Below are 16,920 nucleotides of genomic sequence, written 5' to 3'. Positions count from 1 at the left end.
GATGTGGGCGGCCCCCTTCTTGAAGGGGAGGCGCAGTATGTGCCCGGTGTGACCTGTCAATACCATTATGAAGTCTATGCCCAACTCATTATAAAGACGGATGTCGATGCGAACAGTTTTGCACAAATTCTGCAAAGACAGCAGAGCATTAAAAGACAAAAAGTTTTGTCTGATGATGCAAAAATAAAGGGAGGCTACCAAGATTTTCAAGAATAAACATTGGCCCGGCTTTCACTCACTGGTGCGACCCCCCGAGTGGGATGACGAGTTTGAGTGGGATGGGGTACCCACAAGGTTGCTAACCGTCATATGCTATAGTTTAGCCACAGCTAGATTCATTACCTTATTGCTATTCATCCTTCACACAGCTGCTGGAAACAGAAATGTCTTTTAATCCAGTTAATGATGATTTTACGACACTGCGTGGGTGTGCTCTGGTCCTCATGGGAAATGCAGCGCTGGTCCTCAAGGGAAACAGTCTTCCTTAAAGTGCCTGTGACACAAAAAAGCATGTTTATTTCATAATACACGCGGTATTTTATGCCCCTGAATGATATGGACCGCTTGGATGTGTGTGGAAGCGATCGCTATATTTATTTAGTTTTTTTCAATCCCGCGCCATGAAAATGAGTGACTTCCGGCTTCGGTCTTGCATTGAGGAGGAGGGCGCTGTGACGTGTACGGTAGAAGACGTCCCCTTCACTCTACAGCGTACTGTTGTGTATGAGGACGAAGGATTCAGCTGATTTTGCGGATTAATACGTTTATTTTTTGCATCACGCCAGCCAAACGGCTGCAGAAAAATCATTCTGTGTGCGGGAGGGGCGTATGCGCCTTTTTGGAGTTTCAAAAGGTTCCCATTCACCGTGGATATTTACTGTGGGACCATCGGACTTACGAGGAAGTGAGTAAACATCTTGTTTTGTATTATGTCAAATACGAATACAGTGATTACAAAGTAAACACTACAAAATTCCTCTAAATAAAGGACTACTTACGTTTGATCATTGATAGGCATGTAAAAAGCTCTCCTCATGCTCATTAGCAGTTAGCTGTTAGCACGTTAGCTGCACAACAACTCCAGCCACCCTCCTCCCGGGAACGAACTGTAAATTGCTCTCTGCCGGGCGGTTTGCCGATCCACGAACACAGTCGACAACCGGGTCGTCATGTCAAATAATCCAGGCTAGTTACGTGTGATTTTCCACTTCGAAGACTTTGAAACATCCCTCGGTTCGGGTTAGCATGTCGGCTAGCTGTCACTCCTTCTGGTTTGTTTACATTCTCCGAAGCCGGGGAAGGGAAATGACATATGTCCGATTTAGGTGTCATAAAATATCGTTCGGGAGGTGCGACAGTAAAGGTGAAGTCGACAGTTTTGACCATTATGGAGTAATTTTGCCATGTCGTCTTGAATAAATAAAACACTACTGCTTTTTGTCCACCGGAGTCGCTAAAATTGACCAAAACTGAAAAGTTACTTAGTGTTGCCTTCAGCAACAATAATTGAACATGAACACTCAACGCCATAATAAAAACAATAAAACGACAGGAACTACAGTGAGCAGCACAAATTCATTGGCAAAATTGTCAATAAATTCATTATATATTAAAAACAAGATATACACGTTAGAATAAAAAAGTAAATACTAACATAAAAGTAAAATTAAACGCTGCTAAAGTCACCAGCTGTTGTTACATATCTAATAACGGTGTCATCACACACCGTTGACATCGTTAGACCCCCATAACCAATACAAGCTTCTTTTTTTTTAATTGAACACCCACACAAGTACAAAACAGAACTATATATTCGACCCTGACTTATCGTTTAAAGCTCACATTAAACAAACCTGCAGAAAGGCCTTCTTTCACCTGCGCAACATAGCCAAAATTAGAAATATTTTATCTAAAAGTGATCCAGAAAAATTAATTCACGCGTTCGTTACATCGAGATTGGATTACTGTAACTCCCTACTTGCAGCTTGTCCTAAAAGTTCTCTAAAAGGTCTTCAACTTGTCCAAAACGCAGCAGCAAGACTTTTAACAGGAACCAATAGAAGAGAGCACATCACCCCTGTGCTCCAGGCCCTTCACTGGCTTCCAGTCGAGTTTAGAATTAAATTTAAAATCCTCCTTCTTACATTTAAGACCATTAATGGGTTGGGGCCATCTTATCTCACCGATGCTCTGGTTCCATACCGCCCCAACAGAACACTCCGCTCTCAGAATGCAGGTCTACTGGTAGTTCCCAGGGTTTCTAAAAGTACTGTTGGAGCTAGAGCCTTTAGCCACCAAGCCCCTGTTTTATGGAATCAGCTTCCAGCTAATATTAAAGAAGCCGAGACAGTCTGCACATTTAAGATTAGATTGAAAACGTTCCTATTCAACAAAGCTTATGGTCAGGCTAGTTGAAGTCGGAGTAGACTCAAAGTTTAGTCTAAGCTGCACTAGAAGCTATAAAGCTGGGGGAAGTACAGCCACTGAGTTCTATCTCCTTTTTCTCACTCTACCTACCACTTATCTTACTTTATTTCTATTTTCCAATGTTAGCATCTAGTTGTCTAGTCTTTTCATCACTAGTCACCCGGTGTCCCCTTTCCCCCCTCCCCACTGGGGAGGGGCTATTTTTCAGCTGCAGCCTCCTGACTTTCCGGACCCCACGTTGGATGGACGTCCTCGTTGCTACCTCCTTCTCATCTGGCTAAATGGACCGCTTCTTGTTCCTTTACTCCACTGCATCTTTACGGACTGTAACTTCGCCTGCTAATTCCTATTAGCCGTCCTTGGGCTTCCTGTCGATCCGTCCTGGGAGTGGATCTCTCCTGACTGTGGTACTCTCCAAGGTTTCTCATTTTTCTCCCAAAGACTTAGGAGTTTTTGGAGTTTTTCCTTGCCAACATGGAGGGTCTAAGGATGGGGGAAACCCAGGACTTGAATTTATTTATTCATCTTTGTTGCTTCATTTGCTGTATCATATTGCCTCTGCAAAGCCCTTTAAGACAACGTTGTTGTGATCAAGGGCTATACAAATAAAATTGAATTGAATTGAACTGAATATACAAACAAATTGGCTAAATGTCTTTGTACTTTTTATGACACATATGAACCAGTGCATGCTATGAGTATACAGATACTAAAAGATAATAATAATAATAACAATAAAATAAATCAAAATTGCTTGGGTCTTTTTTCCAAGTCATATTTTTCAATTAAATTGGCACGTTTCAGTGCATTTTTACTGTTCATTAAAGGCGTTTGGTAAAAGAGAGGAGTTTGTTATGAAACACATTAAACATAGGTTTCACTTTCGTAAATTTGCATTCATGAATATGAAATTTACAGAGGATGAGTATGTTGTTAATAAGAAAGTCCACCTTTAGATTAGATTTTATTTCACCTTTAGATTAGATTTTATTTAGATTTATATCTATATAGATATTATACTTTTATTCTTGCAAGCCACTTTCGAGATTTTTTACTTGTCTGTATAGGGAGATGCTCCACAATTTCATTGTACAACCATATAATGACAATAAAGGGCTATTCTATTCTATTCTATTCTATTCTATTCTATTCTATTCTATTCTATTCTATTCTATTCTATTCTACAACCAGTTCATAGATAATCATTTTGAGAAAAAGGACCAAGCCGAATATTTATATGCAGCCAGTCATGTACATCAATCCAGAGTGATTTCGAAAACATACAATGAAAAAACAAGACAATCACATGTTTCAACGTCATCACAGAACTTATACGCTGTCGTAAGAAATCACCGGACGACCTTTTTTGGAGTTGCTCTTTTTCCAATGAATTTTAGAAAGAATTTTGCAAGTTTGTTTGGAATCTAAAAATGGGAAAATGTTATTTTTTGTTTCTATAAGAAAATCAAGAAAGACAATGTTTTTATTATTAATCTACTCATTTTGTTATCGAAATTCGACATCCACAAATGTAAATTTAGCAGGCTGTTACCTTATTTTTCTCACTTTGATGATGAGACCGTGTGCTACATAAATCTGTTTAAAAAAAAAATCAAAGACTCTAAGAGTGGAAAAAAAACACTTAATATTTGTGAAAAATTAAAACTTTTTTTGTGAATGATTCCAGCATTATTTATAGTTTCTTTTCCCCCTCTGATGTACAATGTTTGGAATGTTTACACCCCCTGGCATATTTTTGTTTTGTTTTATATTGTTGATTGTTCATCTGTCTGTTTACCATGTTAAAAAAAATCACTGGACGGATATAGGTCATTTAAAATTTTAAAATGAACTTCTTTAGCTTTAGCGTTGATCGGGAGTTTTAAGTATTTAGTGCGTAAAGAATATCTGACATCTTTGGAGAAGATCTGTTTCGAAAAGACAACCAATGCAAGCAAAACTACAAATACCAAGACTAGCTAGAAACGTCATCACCCTGCGTCCTTATAGTCGTCACTTCCCCGGATGTCGTTCTTTTTTTCATAGCAAAGGTAAGGATACTTTCCTATCATGCCTCTGTGTGAATAAAATCCATCTCAATCACAGTGAACGAAGCAATGATATAATCTAGAAACGCGACAAAATGAATGAATGCGCTTAGAGGGTTTGCCGTTTGTCGGTATTACTCGATAATACGTATTGATGATGCGAAAATACAGCTTGATACGTTGGCAGGCAGAGGCCGCCGGCTAGTTCCATGGAGGCTAAGTGGCTAATAGAAACGTGTTGGAAGTGCTGGCATTGTTTATTATTTAAAAGCACCAACAGTTGCTTTTGTCATTTGATTAAACGCTTAAAGAGACTTCGCAGCATTCGAAAAAGGGTCTGTTGTTAAAAGTAACATTTCAAGCTAACGCGGCTTGCTCATGGCTTGGCATTTTTTCAATGGCCGCATTAGCAATATGTCAATCTTACTTGGTTTTGTACGCATTTGCTGACTACAGCGCCACAAATACGTTTTAAGAAGTCTTCTATTCGCCAATATCGAGGTTTTATTACTTAAGATTCAAATGGTTTTTTTTTTTTTTTGCGTTGTTTTGCCAAAAATGAGATCTAGCAACCAGTCATTGAATGGAATATTCAATGAGAAGTTTAATTATGTGTGTATGCATTATGACAGCAAAAATTGATTGAAATGGATTGAAAAACAATTAAGCTGGTGTTTTTTGTTGTTGTTGTTTTTTTTTTTTCTTAATTTTTATACTTCATTACGTTACTTTAGTTCTAACATTTAGAAAAATAGTTCTGAGCAGTCTTTAACCCTTTAACACCTAAGCCTATTTTGGCCGAATTTACATGCATTTGATGTTGCCTTTATATTTCAATGAAAAAAAAATGTTTACAATGGCCAAGTTGGGTCCCTTTTTTCAGGACACCTTGCACTTCATGTCCAAACTGTTGTTTTCTTCACTGACCAATTATAATCCGCATTTTGGACCCAAAAAGACAAAAAAAAATCCCATAATCTTTTTTCAAAATTTGTAATGTTGATGTCCCATTGACAACCAAACATGCTCGACCAACCGTTTTGAAGCTTGAAAATATTTATTCAATTTGTTAGGATAAACATTCAATAGAAAAATAACAATAAAAAATAATATATAAATAGTAACAATAAGATTAAATAGTTTTATGATTGACAATTCAACACAAACAGCAGGTATGGTCATAGGCGTTTTTGGCCTTTACACATACTATGGTCAAAACAGGTTATATACAGTGCAAAATAGTGAAAAAAAAAATTATATATATCATCTAACACAAAGAGTGTTTGGAGGATATCTCTGTGAAGCTAGGTGTTGTACCCATCACTTTATCAAAAGTAAAAACGTACATGCAATCAAGCTTCTCGAACACACATCTACATAAAAACTGAGAAGATTATAGTGAAGAAAAAAAATATAACATTGAAAACAAAGTATTTTAAAAAATATTGACAAGTAGATCAGTTCAATTCAAATTTTTCAGGCATGCGACCCAATAAAGGTGTTTTTTTTTTTTTTGGCGCACTCAATAAAGCTTCTTCTTGAACAGGTCAAGGAGCTGCGTGACACACAACATCACACAGCCTACTCTTTCTCTCTTACTCTCGCCGTTTTCGCGCTGCTGTCACTTCTACTCGCCGAGACCCCGACTCATCCAAAGAAAACGACAAATACGGCTCATCTTCTTCCTTGAGTTAATGAAATAATGCATTAGCTTGCGCTAAATGTGGTTTTAGATTCATTCTGCACGTTTCAAAGTCGCACGCTCAAACCAAACGGCCGTTGCTTGCTTCGCATGCCTCTCTTTCATTAGTTGGCGCCTCGCTCGGAAATGTATTAAAAATGCTTACATTAGGTTTGTTCTTCTTGACATCACAACGGCTCTTGGGATATGTAGTCTTTTGTGCTGCTTTCGGTTTTGAAAAAGGACAAGAAATGATGGAAATATGGAGATAGATACATGGTCCATGCAGCGTTTAATGCATATTTATGAGTGCAATAAAACTATAAAACTCAAATGACATTATCTTCCGTTTTTCATGGTCGATTGACTTCAAATAAAAACTGGCGTGGACATCAACTTCCGCACTTTCAAATGAGACCAACCAGCGGCACGCGGGTGACGTAATTACAGCGTGACGAAGCTTCAAAGACGATATGCGTAAACGCGTTGCTGCCGACACGTTCGTTGTTAAAAGGTTAAAAAGGGTGTAGAAGAACATTTTATTAGTTCATATTACTCAGAAACGGTGAATTGCTTTTGTAAATTATTTTGTTTTTTTCACCAAACATTTTGTTATTAACGTAACTGATTCCAAGCCTATGTGACTGTGTCAGATGGCAGAGGGGGATGTAAAGCCGGCCAGCAAGCCAGCCAGCGAGACAGGCAGCAAGGGAGCCAGCAAGGCAACCAAAAAGCCTGCCAGGAGGCACGCGAGCCGCAACCCGGTCCTGGCACGGAGCATTGGCCGTTACTCCCGCTCGGCCATGTTCGCCCGCAGGGCTATGTACAAGAGAAAGACCAAGGTCACTGTGACCAGGGTGAGGGACGCCGCCGCCGTCAGCGTAAATATGAACTGCCAGTATATGCCCGTTGACACTCGTGGCGCCGGCAGGTGGAGAAGAAGCTCAAAGCAAAGCCCCGAACTACTGTCGTCAAGACCGTCGGCGGAGACAAGAACGGCGGCACCCGTGTTGTCAAACTGCGCAAGAGGGTATGTGTGGTTCAATACTTGGGATGGCTCCACCCCATTTTTTGCGCACAATTGTCAAAAGTCTAATTTATGTGTGGGTGCAGCCACGCTACTACCCCACAGAGGATGTTCCCCGCAAGTTGAGGAGCCACGGGAAGAAGCCCTTCAGCCAGCACAGAAGGCGGCTGCGTTCCTCCATCACGCCGGGCACTGTCCTCATCCTGCTCACCGGGCGCCACCGTGGGAAGGTAGACACCATATACAGTACTAGGGGTGTGACAAAATGTCAAATAGGTGATAAATCGCAATATTTTGAAGGCCAAAAGGTATTGATATTAAAAGAACCAACAGATTGCCACCAATCTTTTCTGTTAGATTAGTGTCTATATTCGCTCAATGGCTGCCTTTAATGGCGCTAGACATCCAATTTATTTTGACTGGATCGGATGCCTAGTTCCGTCAGTGGCATTAAAACCAGAGCAGTCACAGCTATTCTTTTGTGGGAACCGTTAACAGTTCACTTGCTGTTCATTTTAGGGCATTTGCAGGTTACTGGCTGGCATAGGGCTCGATCGCTGCCAGCCTCGCTGTCAAATTGGATTGAATGTCTATTGCTTTCAATGGCAGTAAACATTACCACTCAATGCCAGCCTTCCCAGTTCAAATACCTTTAACGTCCGTTGCTGTGAACATCAGGGAATGAGTTAAGGGCTTGCAAGCCACAAAATAATCAGGAGGTATAATGATGAGGGATGTCCCTGTTCCAATCAAGCCAGAGCACATCATTTTTAGAAGATGGGTATCGGATGAAAAAGATGGGTTTTAAGATTTTTTAAATCATTATTTAAGGGATACAAAACAAAATGTATAAGGATATCAAAAGAAATGTTTTGTAAACCAACATTTGTAGAAGATTGGAATTGGGTGGAAAAAGATTGAAGATTTATTTGAAATGGCTACAAAGCAACAAAATGATTAAATGGTCTTCAAGAATTATTTGAAATGGTTACAAATTAACAAAATGAGTAAGATGGAGAGGCATATTGTCAAAAGAAACATGTTTTCTAATGAATTGCTAAGGTGTCAGATTGGTACTCTGTATTTGCATTTTCAAAATCAGGTGACTCCAAATCTGGCGCAAAAAATATGTGATCGGCACAACCCTTTACAGAACGCACTACACGCTTGGTTTGATATTCGCTACAGCTGTGTGATACGGAAAATTTTGATCACGGGAACATCGTGCATATATTGTAAATTTTGTCATTTTTTTAAGGTACACAATGATTAAGACAACTCCCCCTTCACATTTTTAAAAAATTGACATTAAACAGGCCTGTCGCGATAACAAATTTTAGTGTGCGATAATTATTCTCATAAATTATTGCGATATTATTGCGCCCCCCCCTTAATTTTTTTAACCAATTTACAATAACACCGTGCGTACAGTATATATTAATAGATCAAGTACACCCATTTAAACGCGATGACTCTTCTAAAATACTTTTTAAGAAATAACAGCTAAAAACAATAGACCATACCTCTTAAGTAAAACACAACAATATTGATACCGCACAGAAACACAGAATAAATGCGTTTAAAAAAAAAAAAAAAATTGCACTTAATAACTTAAGCATTTAGGCAAATGAAAACTTGTCATCTTTTCCCGTCATAGCTTCTGCAATGGTGTTCCATAGGGATGCAACGATACAGTTAAGTCATGGTTCGGTACGATTTTTGATACGGGGGACACTATTTTCGATCTGATTCAATACATTTAATGCTCTGTAAAAAAATAATTTTTGTTTCGTTCTTTTTGGCGTTTTTTAATTAAATTTTTTTTTTTTTTTTTTTTGCTAACGAGCAAAATTAAATTACCATCATATAAACATGCATTTTAGTGCATGATATTTATGTGCTTCTTACTGATCTGAAGAAATTTAGGATAGAAGTGCTGAGAACAATCTTTACTGTTTGTAAAGTGAGGCAGGGCACACTGTTGATTGCTGCAGCTCTCTCAGTAGCTAGGTGTACTACATGAGCAAGGCATCCTATTTGTGGTCCGAATCTATCTGTGTAACGTACTGAATTAAAAATATTTGCAACATTATCTATAGTCACTGGTATGGATTGATTTGGCCTTCTTAACTTCCATTCAGTCATGACAGTTTAGAATTCATCGATTTAGGATATGGACTACGTGTCCCATAATCACTCTGGGCTCACGTAGCCAATGGCATGGGACGTAGCACATCTAGTTTGCCATTTCATGATATCTAGTGTGTGCGCGCATTAAAAAAGTTAGCAAGCGCCGCTAAAGTCACATCTGCTCATTACTGCATATACACATACCAGCATATGACAATCGACTTTCATAAACAGGATGAGTTTGAAGCACAGCGCTCTTAATTTCATTCAGCTGTTCGTTGTCAAAGCGAGGTTGTTCGTAGCATCCAAGTCGGTAACAATGTTTTGGTGGACTTTGTTGTAAATATCCGGTGTTGTGCCGAAAAATAGCCGCCCCGCGTGAAATGTCACTCCTGACGGGAGCGCCCACACGTCAACAACACCGGCGCGCCATAGATGGTCCACAGTCACTCCGGAGCACTGACGCGGCCGGTATACGTTGAACAATAGGATATAATGGGAACGATTGGCTCCGGCGCTAGTTTTTTGCCGGACCTGGAACGAAGATGCATTTTGCGCAGTTGGTAACGAGGAATCCGAACTTTCACAGCACGTCTGCCGCGCACGCGAGGCGATAAATCGCAGCGGAAAAATTACCGCCTTCATTTTTATTTATCGCGCGATAAATGGAATTATTGCATATTGCGACAGGCTTACCTGTCACAATTGGAAAGTATGGCTCCCTTTATAGGGCCACTCATTGGATGCCCTTGGATGGCACGATACATCCAATTCATTTTGACTAGGTGGCCTGATGGCGATTATTCACAAGATCAATTGTAAAATGAGTGATTAATAAACAGTTAAAATAATTTTGTCAACCCTAGTGGTCATGCAGTTCATTTCAGTGTGACGGGAATATGAAAGCTGTGTTCAGTGATGATGATTCTTTGCCTCTTGCAGCGCGTCGTCTTCCTGAAGCAGCTGTCCAGCGGGCTCCTGCTCGTCACTGGTACGTTTAGTCGTGGCATCCATTTGAACTCATTAGCTAGTAGAGGTCCAAACCATTTTTTTAACTGGGAGGGAAATGAACATTGGTTGGTCATTTGCTGCCAACCCTCCCAGTTCAAATAATTGGTTGGACCTCTACCAGTAACAAACTAAGTTCACAGCAGAAGAATGTGTAGTCCAACGTGAGCGGCACTTGGTTGAAAGACTAACCTTTTTTTTTTTTTTTTTTTTTAAAAAGGTCCCCTTGTCTTGAACAGAGTTCCTCTGCGCAGGGCTCATCAAAAGTTTGTCATTGCCACCAACACCAAGGTGGACATCACCCCCATGAAAATCCCCAAGTCTCTGAATGACATCTACTTCAAGAAGAAGAAGCTGAGGCGACCCCGTCACCAGGAGGGCGAGATCTTTGACACGGAGAAAGAGGTAATTAGACGCTGCCCTGCTCAACTGGGTTATAGTTAGGCTTGGGTATAGTTTGTGTTTTAGCCAATACCAGTTACTACCTGGCGCTTTTCAAAAGTTTTGTTGCGTAAGCGGTTCTTTAACTGATGAAACACAAACTTATTATGTATATTTAAAAGTTATGATGCCTAATTGAATAGATTTTGAACATAATCTTTTTAAAATGATTGTTCTGGCTCTAAGCGAGATATTTAATATTTGTACCTCTGTAAAGGATGAGCGAAAACCAGGAAAAAAAAATCCTCAAACCACAGAAAACCGGTTGGGGCAGAAAACACGAACAATTGCACTACATTTCAAAAATTACACACAAAAAAACAACCTTAAAAGAAACTGGCAAAACTTCGACAAACTGAGAAAAGGGAATCCCCACCCAAATCAGGAAAAAAGGGTTTAGTTTGTCATTAATTGGGCAATGACATGCTTTGGCCGTCTAGTGTCCTATCATGGCAAAAAAAAAAAAAAAAAAGCTAAAGTGACTGAAAAATGCCGCAAAATTTATAAGAAACATAAGAGCAAAGCATCCCTGTACAATTTATCCAGAAATTGCGTATTCTAGTTATTGAAATACATTTACACTGAAAACTTCATTGTATACTGTATGCCCTAGAAAAAAAAGGTTTGTCTAAAGATTTTCACTGTAATCCATGTAAATATACAAGAAACTAAACCTAGAAAAAGCACAGAAAGGGTAAGAAGCAGTAGAATACGACGACGTCCAAGAAAGTCAAAACAGACCCCTAGTTGTAGAATGATTGCTAATGACCTCCCTCCCCCATTGTAGAAGTACATGCTGACTGAGCAGCGGAAGAAGGACCAGAAGGCTGTGGACTCTCAGCTCCTGCCACTTATCAAGAAAGTTCCCCAGCTCAAAGGATACTTGCGCAGTTCCTTCTGCCTTTCTAATGGCGTGTTCCCTCACAAGCTGGTTTTCTAAGCGTGTTAATAAAAGTTCATCTTAAACAGTTACTTTGGTTTCAATCTTTTTTCTTCTGAAAAGTACTATAAAAATTAACTTTCAGAAAGTTCTGTAAACGTAGATTTTAGATGAGCACAATGCAAATTTGAGTATTCATATCTCAACTCACTGGGGTTGTGCCAACTTGAACATTCACTGTAAATTGCATGAACTTGGCGCTAGCTCACTTGACTATGCGTTGCACTGTCATTTAGGAAACCCTAGTTGACTCCTGCTTGGGCTACCTTAATATTTTTGCTTACATTAGTTATAGAGAGGTACCTCAAAATACCAAATTTGTCATTTTCCGTGCCGCTTATCCTCACCAGGGTAAGTTTTGTATCATTGCCTAATTCGTTCTAAGCTCTACTAAAGAACATCAAATTTTATAATAAGTGTACAACCTGATTAAAATACATTTGAATCATTCAGTATACCTCACCGTTTATACCTGTAATGAAGTAAATAGAAAAAAAATAGCCTTACCTCTCGAATGAGATGATTTCCAAAATGTATAGAGGAAGGTGTGCAGGTGCAAAAACACACAAAACATGCGAGACGTGCTCTTTTAGCGAAGATGCTTAACACTTCCAAGAACGCCGTCATGCCTGTGCACATCACTGCACCCCAATTAAAATAGGAGCAGAATCAGGTTACTGATCCTGACAGTAAAGATTCTGACCAATAGGGCTGCAGGATCTTAAAGCGTTACAGTTGTACCTCGACATACGATCGCTTCGACACATGATCTTTTAGACACCCGACGTAAAATGACTCGCCATTTGTTTCTACATCTTACGACATGTTCTCAAAACGATGATCTATGACGGCACTGCAGTTTGTTTTCCTGCAAGACGGACGCACGGCAGATTTTATTGAGAGAGAAATCAACATGAGTTCCAACAATTTTAGTGCAGGTGGTGAAAAAAGGTGATGCTTACCATTGAAATGAAGATGGAAATAGAAAAATATGAGCGTGGTGCCCGCATCCGTAAACTGACTCGTCAATACAGCTGTAGAATGTCTCCTCTCGGTCTTCCTCAGATCTCCGTTCGCCAGTCTTAAGGTGACTATTATTACGGTGAAATCGCCAGCGTCGTAAGGTTTCTGATCATTTATTCTATCAACTTGTGCAACACAGCACGCCTTCTGTCACCCGCCGCTGAACAAAGTAAAAAGTCCCCCCCGTGTCTCTGCAAGTCAGCCACGTGGTGCGTTTCGGTACACCACCTAAACACATTCGCAACATTAGAACCTGGTTACATTATTACAGGTATTATTCCAATTTTTATTCATTTTGCTTTGTGTAATTGCTATTTGCAATAATACCAGCAATATTTATTAAGGATTTAGTGTAGGTTTTCGAACTGTGGAACAAATTAATGGAATTATAATGTATTCTTATGGGAAAATCCTGCTCAACCTATGACCATTTTAACTTACAAACAAGGTCCTGGAATGAATTAACTTTGTATGTAGTGGTACCACTATACTTTTAAAATTTTCTGCAGGTGTGAATTACGCATCTTTTATAAAACATTGCGTACACTGAATAATTTTCCCTAATATGAAGCGAGAATGAGTTTGTGTACCACTGTACTTAAAGGGGATGTAGCGGCAAAGGGGGTGTGAGACATCAATAGAACCGTTATGTTCCAAGATAACAAATATTGATAAAGTTAACAAAAAAATCAATCACATTAATGAGCAATTATCGAAAATAGATCGAAAATGACGAACATTCCCGAAAGTGTTCCGGAAACAGCCGAATGGGGCGGCGACGTCACGACAAGTGATTGACAGTCGAGGCGGAGCCAGGTGCCATTGTTTTTTTAACGACGAGAGAGTAGCGTTGGGGTTTGTTTGACGAAAACATCTCAAAAATGGTTCAAAACTGCTGTGCTATGTGGTGTACAAATAGTTATTTATCGGAATATAGTATCCATGAGTTCCCGAACGCGAAAAAAAAAGCTGGACTACGCAGACGATGGGTAAAGTTCGTCCGTGCAAAGAGGGCTAATTTTCTAGACACAGCCTCCGGCACGCTTTTCTGGGGTGCGCATTTTCCACCTGAAAGCTTCTCGAACTATGGACAAGTGAAATCGGATTTTGCTAAAAGATTGCTGCTCAAAGGAGATGCGGTGCCGACCATTCACGCGCAGCGACCTAAATGTCCCGAGATATCAAGAAAGAGGATGATGACTAGCAAAGGAGGCTGAGGAAAGGAGGGGAGCAGCCAAGCTCGAAATGGCCAGAGTGAGTACTCTTTTATAATTAAAAAAAATGTCACGCATTGGATACAGGACTGGACACATGTATACATTATCGTTCGTAAAATATATAGAACAAATCCTCTGATCCCATTCATATTTGTGTCTGTTGGCAGAGCGAAAAGCTATGATAGCGCAATAAATGATAATTATTCTATGCATTCCTTTATTTTGCAGTCACGGTGTATCAGCTTCACAAAAAGAAATGCAAAACAAATCATTGGTGTTTCCCACACGATCTGCTGCCGATGTTTCATCAGTGTCATTGCTCCCCTCAATGACCGTTTCATTACGCTGCATTGGCGTTGGTTTGGGCTCAAATTGGTAACCTAAAACACCGATTAAAGCTTCGTAACTCTCCTCGTCACCATTAGATGAACATTCGTTACGTCCTTCTACGTCGGATTCGTCGCTGAAACTAGAAACGAAATTGTCTGCCATCATCGCCGCCATTCAGTATTAAAGCACTGAGCCTTTTTCTTGTTGAAGAAACACCCCTCACTGTCAATTCTGAATTCTCTTTTATTGACAACGAGGGGTGTTTCTTCATGAGGGAACCTGGAATATGTGCAGGACGAACACAACGCATCAGCATAAGCAGCTCAAAACACCCCTAATTCTCCCCTCACTAGAAGGAATTCTATTGATGCAGACAGGCGCTGCCCCCCTAGTGGCCGGTGGGACTCTCTTTACTTGTTGTGACGTCACGCACACAATCTGCCAGATCTCGGGCGCCGGTCGTTTTAGCTTGACAATCGAGCCAAATTTCTCATTTTCTTGTGTGTAATTACACAAAGTGGCATGATATGAATACAAAAGGCATGCGTTTATGGATAAATGATGGAATATTAAAATTTTCCCAGGGCACTACATACCCTTTAAAATGTAAGTTTTCAAAGATAACTTCCATTGCAGGTTTTACATAAAAAATAGCAAGTAATTTTAATTTTTATATCATTTACAGTGTAGGCATGAATGAAATAAGCACTAGATGCAGAAAGCGTAACATGGTTTAATTTAAAAAAGACATTTAACAGACAAAAATAAATACATGTTTGATTTGTTTAGATGGCCACATTTTAATCCTCAAAACAAAAAAATAGAAAGCACAAAAAGGCAACTGCCCCCCACCCACCCCCCCACCCTTGGAATGAGTGCCTTTGTCAGTCAGTAATGCGTTGTAGTTGGTATTAGAGTGCACGCTTTCTCAGCCGGACTTGAAAAGCAAGATGGCCACCTGGCCCAAGTAGAAATAGATGAAATGTTTGGTCTCGTGAGTCACGTAGCTGCCAAAATTTCTTCCTACGATGCAGTGCCAAGTCGGGTTGTATTTCTTGTCAAATTCCTGTCGCAGACAAAAACGTGTTTTTGAACTCGCCAACAAAAAATGGACACAAGAGTCAAGACTTAAAAGGAAGTCTATAAAGTTGATAGACGCTTTGATGATCTATTACAGTAACGTATGATGCGCAACATAGTAGCTATTCCATCATGTTGGTTGAGGACAGTGTGTTCCAAAAATATTGCATCAGTAAGGTTTGTTTACAAGCAAATCCTCAACTTTTCTATAACGTTTGAATGGTAAACTTACAAATCAGGACTACCTAAAACAAATGTTTTCACAGGACACTCTTTTTACTCTATACACATAGTTTATAAACATGTGTACACACACGCACATTTCTCCTGTTGGAGCAAGTTTTTTCCATTTAAAAAGGGATAAACAAAAAAACTTTAGTATTCATATATATATATATTTTTTTTTGGAATAAAATTAAGGAAAAATTCTCATATCAAAAATGTTAATCTGACTTCTGCAGTCCTCGATGAATGTAGATGATTATCTTTATGCTGAATCAAAAGACGTTTTTGTGTTGTCTTGTTGAATCCACTCAAATGATGCTAGTTTTATCATGTTTGCCTTCAACATTCAATCTGATATTCGTTTTTAAATGTATCATATGCTCTAGTGAGCCTTAACATGAATGGTGCATATTTTTCGGCTACCTTCTTGATGTAGGCAGCGATGTCTTTCTCAATATTGTACTTCTCCAGGGCCTGGGTGGCGCACTCCACCGCGTCCTGCTGCATGTCCTCGGACATGTCAGCATTCTTGATCACCGCTTTCCTTTCGGCCATGGTCGCCCTAGGAAACGACAACAACAACAACCACCACCTCGGGTTTATTCATTTGTGTGTCAGCGACTAATTTGTCGTTACATAAAGATCACTGTGCCGTATATTTGAAGGAGCTATTTCCACTTGCGTTGCATAACTTCCACCGGTGGCGGTGTGAGTGGACGCGCGCTCTCAGTTGTTTCTATGGAGACGCCACAGCAATATTTCACGTTTGCTCCCCCCCCACCAAAATCGAGTTAAAATAAAAAATAAAATCGACACATGACGTAGCTGAGCTTGTTGACGCCGCTATTACGTTTATGCATCAAACATGCACCAACGGCAAACAAAGCAGCATGTAATTCTAATAGTAGCAAACATGTTGAAATTAAATATTGCAAAATGTAAATGTTACGGCAAAGTAGTTAGCATCATATAGCTCCCTGCTAAAATGGGCGAGCTGTTGATTATACAGCCAAAACAAGCTGTGCATTCATCCCCAAACAAAAATTTAAAACGCTGGCGTCAGTGAAATGTCCTATTCTTAATAACATCATTCATTTCCTTAATTCCACTTACTCGTCTTTTGTCTGGTGTTCCCGTTAGATTTTCAGAGAGAATGCTTCCAGTGGAGTCAAACTCATGCGAAGTGGTGCACGCGACAGTGATGTGGGTGTGTAGCGCAAAGGCGCTAAGGCTACGCCGCATTTCATTGGCTGATGTCGCCGCAACGGGCGTCGCGATTGGGTGTCCGCGGCTCGTCTCGCTGCTCTTTCTCCTTGCATTTTATTTCGGACCGTCATGCACTG

The 16,920-nt window shown here is 39.8% G+C and overlaps 2 protein-coding genes across 2 annotated transcripts; one reads left to right on the top strand and one right to left on the bottom strand.

Moving 5' to 3' along the window:
• The first annotated feature begins 4,389 nt into the window (after window positions 1–4,389).
• Window positions 4,390–11,734, top strand: rpl6 (ribosomal protein L6). The gene is made up of 7 exons (XM_057831715.1): window positions 4,390–4,478; window positions 6,810–7,013; window positions 7,088–7,186; window positions 7,270–7,413; window positions 10,256–10,304; window positions 10,542–10,726; window positions 11,550–11,734. Exons 2-7 carry the CDS (start codon window positions 6,810–6,812, stop codon window positions 11,700–11,702), a joined length of 834 nt encoding a protein of 277 aa, XP_057687698.1. The 5' UTR covers window positions 4,390–4,478; the 3' UTR covers window positions 11,703–11,734.
• A 3,384-nt stretch (window positions 11,735–15,118) lies between these two features.
• On the bottom strand, window positions 15,119–16,857 carry dynll1 (dynein, light chain, LC8-type 1). Its single transcript, XM_057831716.1, has 3 exons — window positions 16,691–16,857; window positions 16,001–16,139; window positions 15,119–15,338 (listed from the first exon to the last, which is right to left on the bottom strand). The coding sequence occupies exons 2-3, from the start codon at window positions 16,130–16,132 to the stop codon at window positions 15,201–15,203; spliced, it is 270 nt and encodes an 89-aa protein (XP_057687699.1). The 5' UTR covers window positions 16,133–16,139; window positions 16,691–16,857; the 3' UTR covers window positions 15,119–15,200.
• Between the last annotated feature and the right edge of the window lie 63 nt (window positions 16,858–16,920).

This window comes from Corythoichthys intestinalis, chromosome 3 (assembly GCF_030265065.1).
Source record: "Corythoichthys intestinalis isolate RoL2023-P3 chromosome 3, ASM3026506v1, whole genome shotgun sequence".
Classification (NCBI taxonomy): Eukaryota; Metazoa; Chordata; class Actinopteri; order Syngnathiformes; family Syngnathidae; genus Corythoichthys; species Corythoichthys intestinalis.
This window is presented reverse-complemented; position numbering and strand designations above follow the sequence as displayed.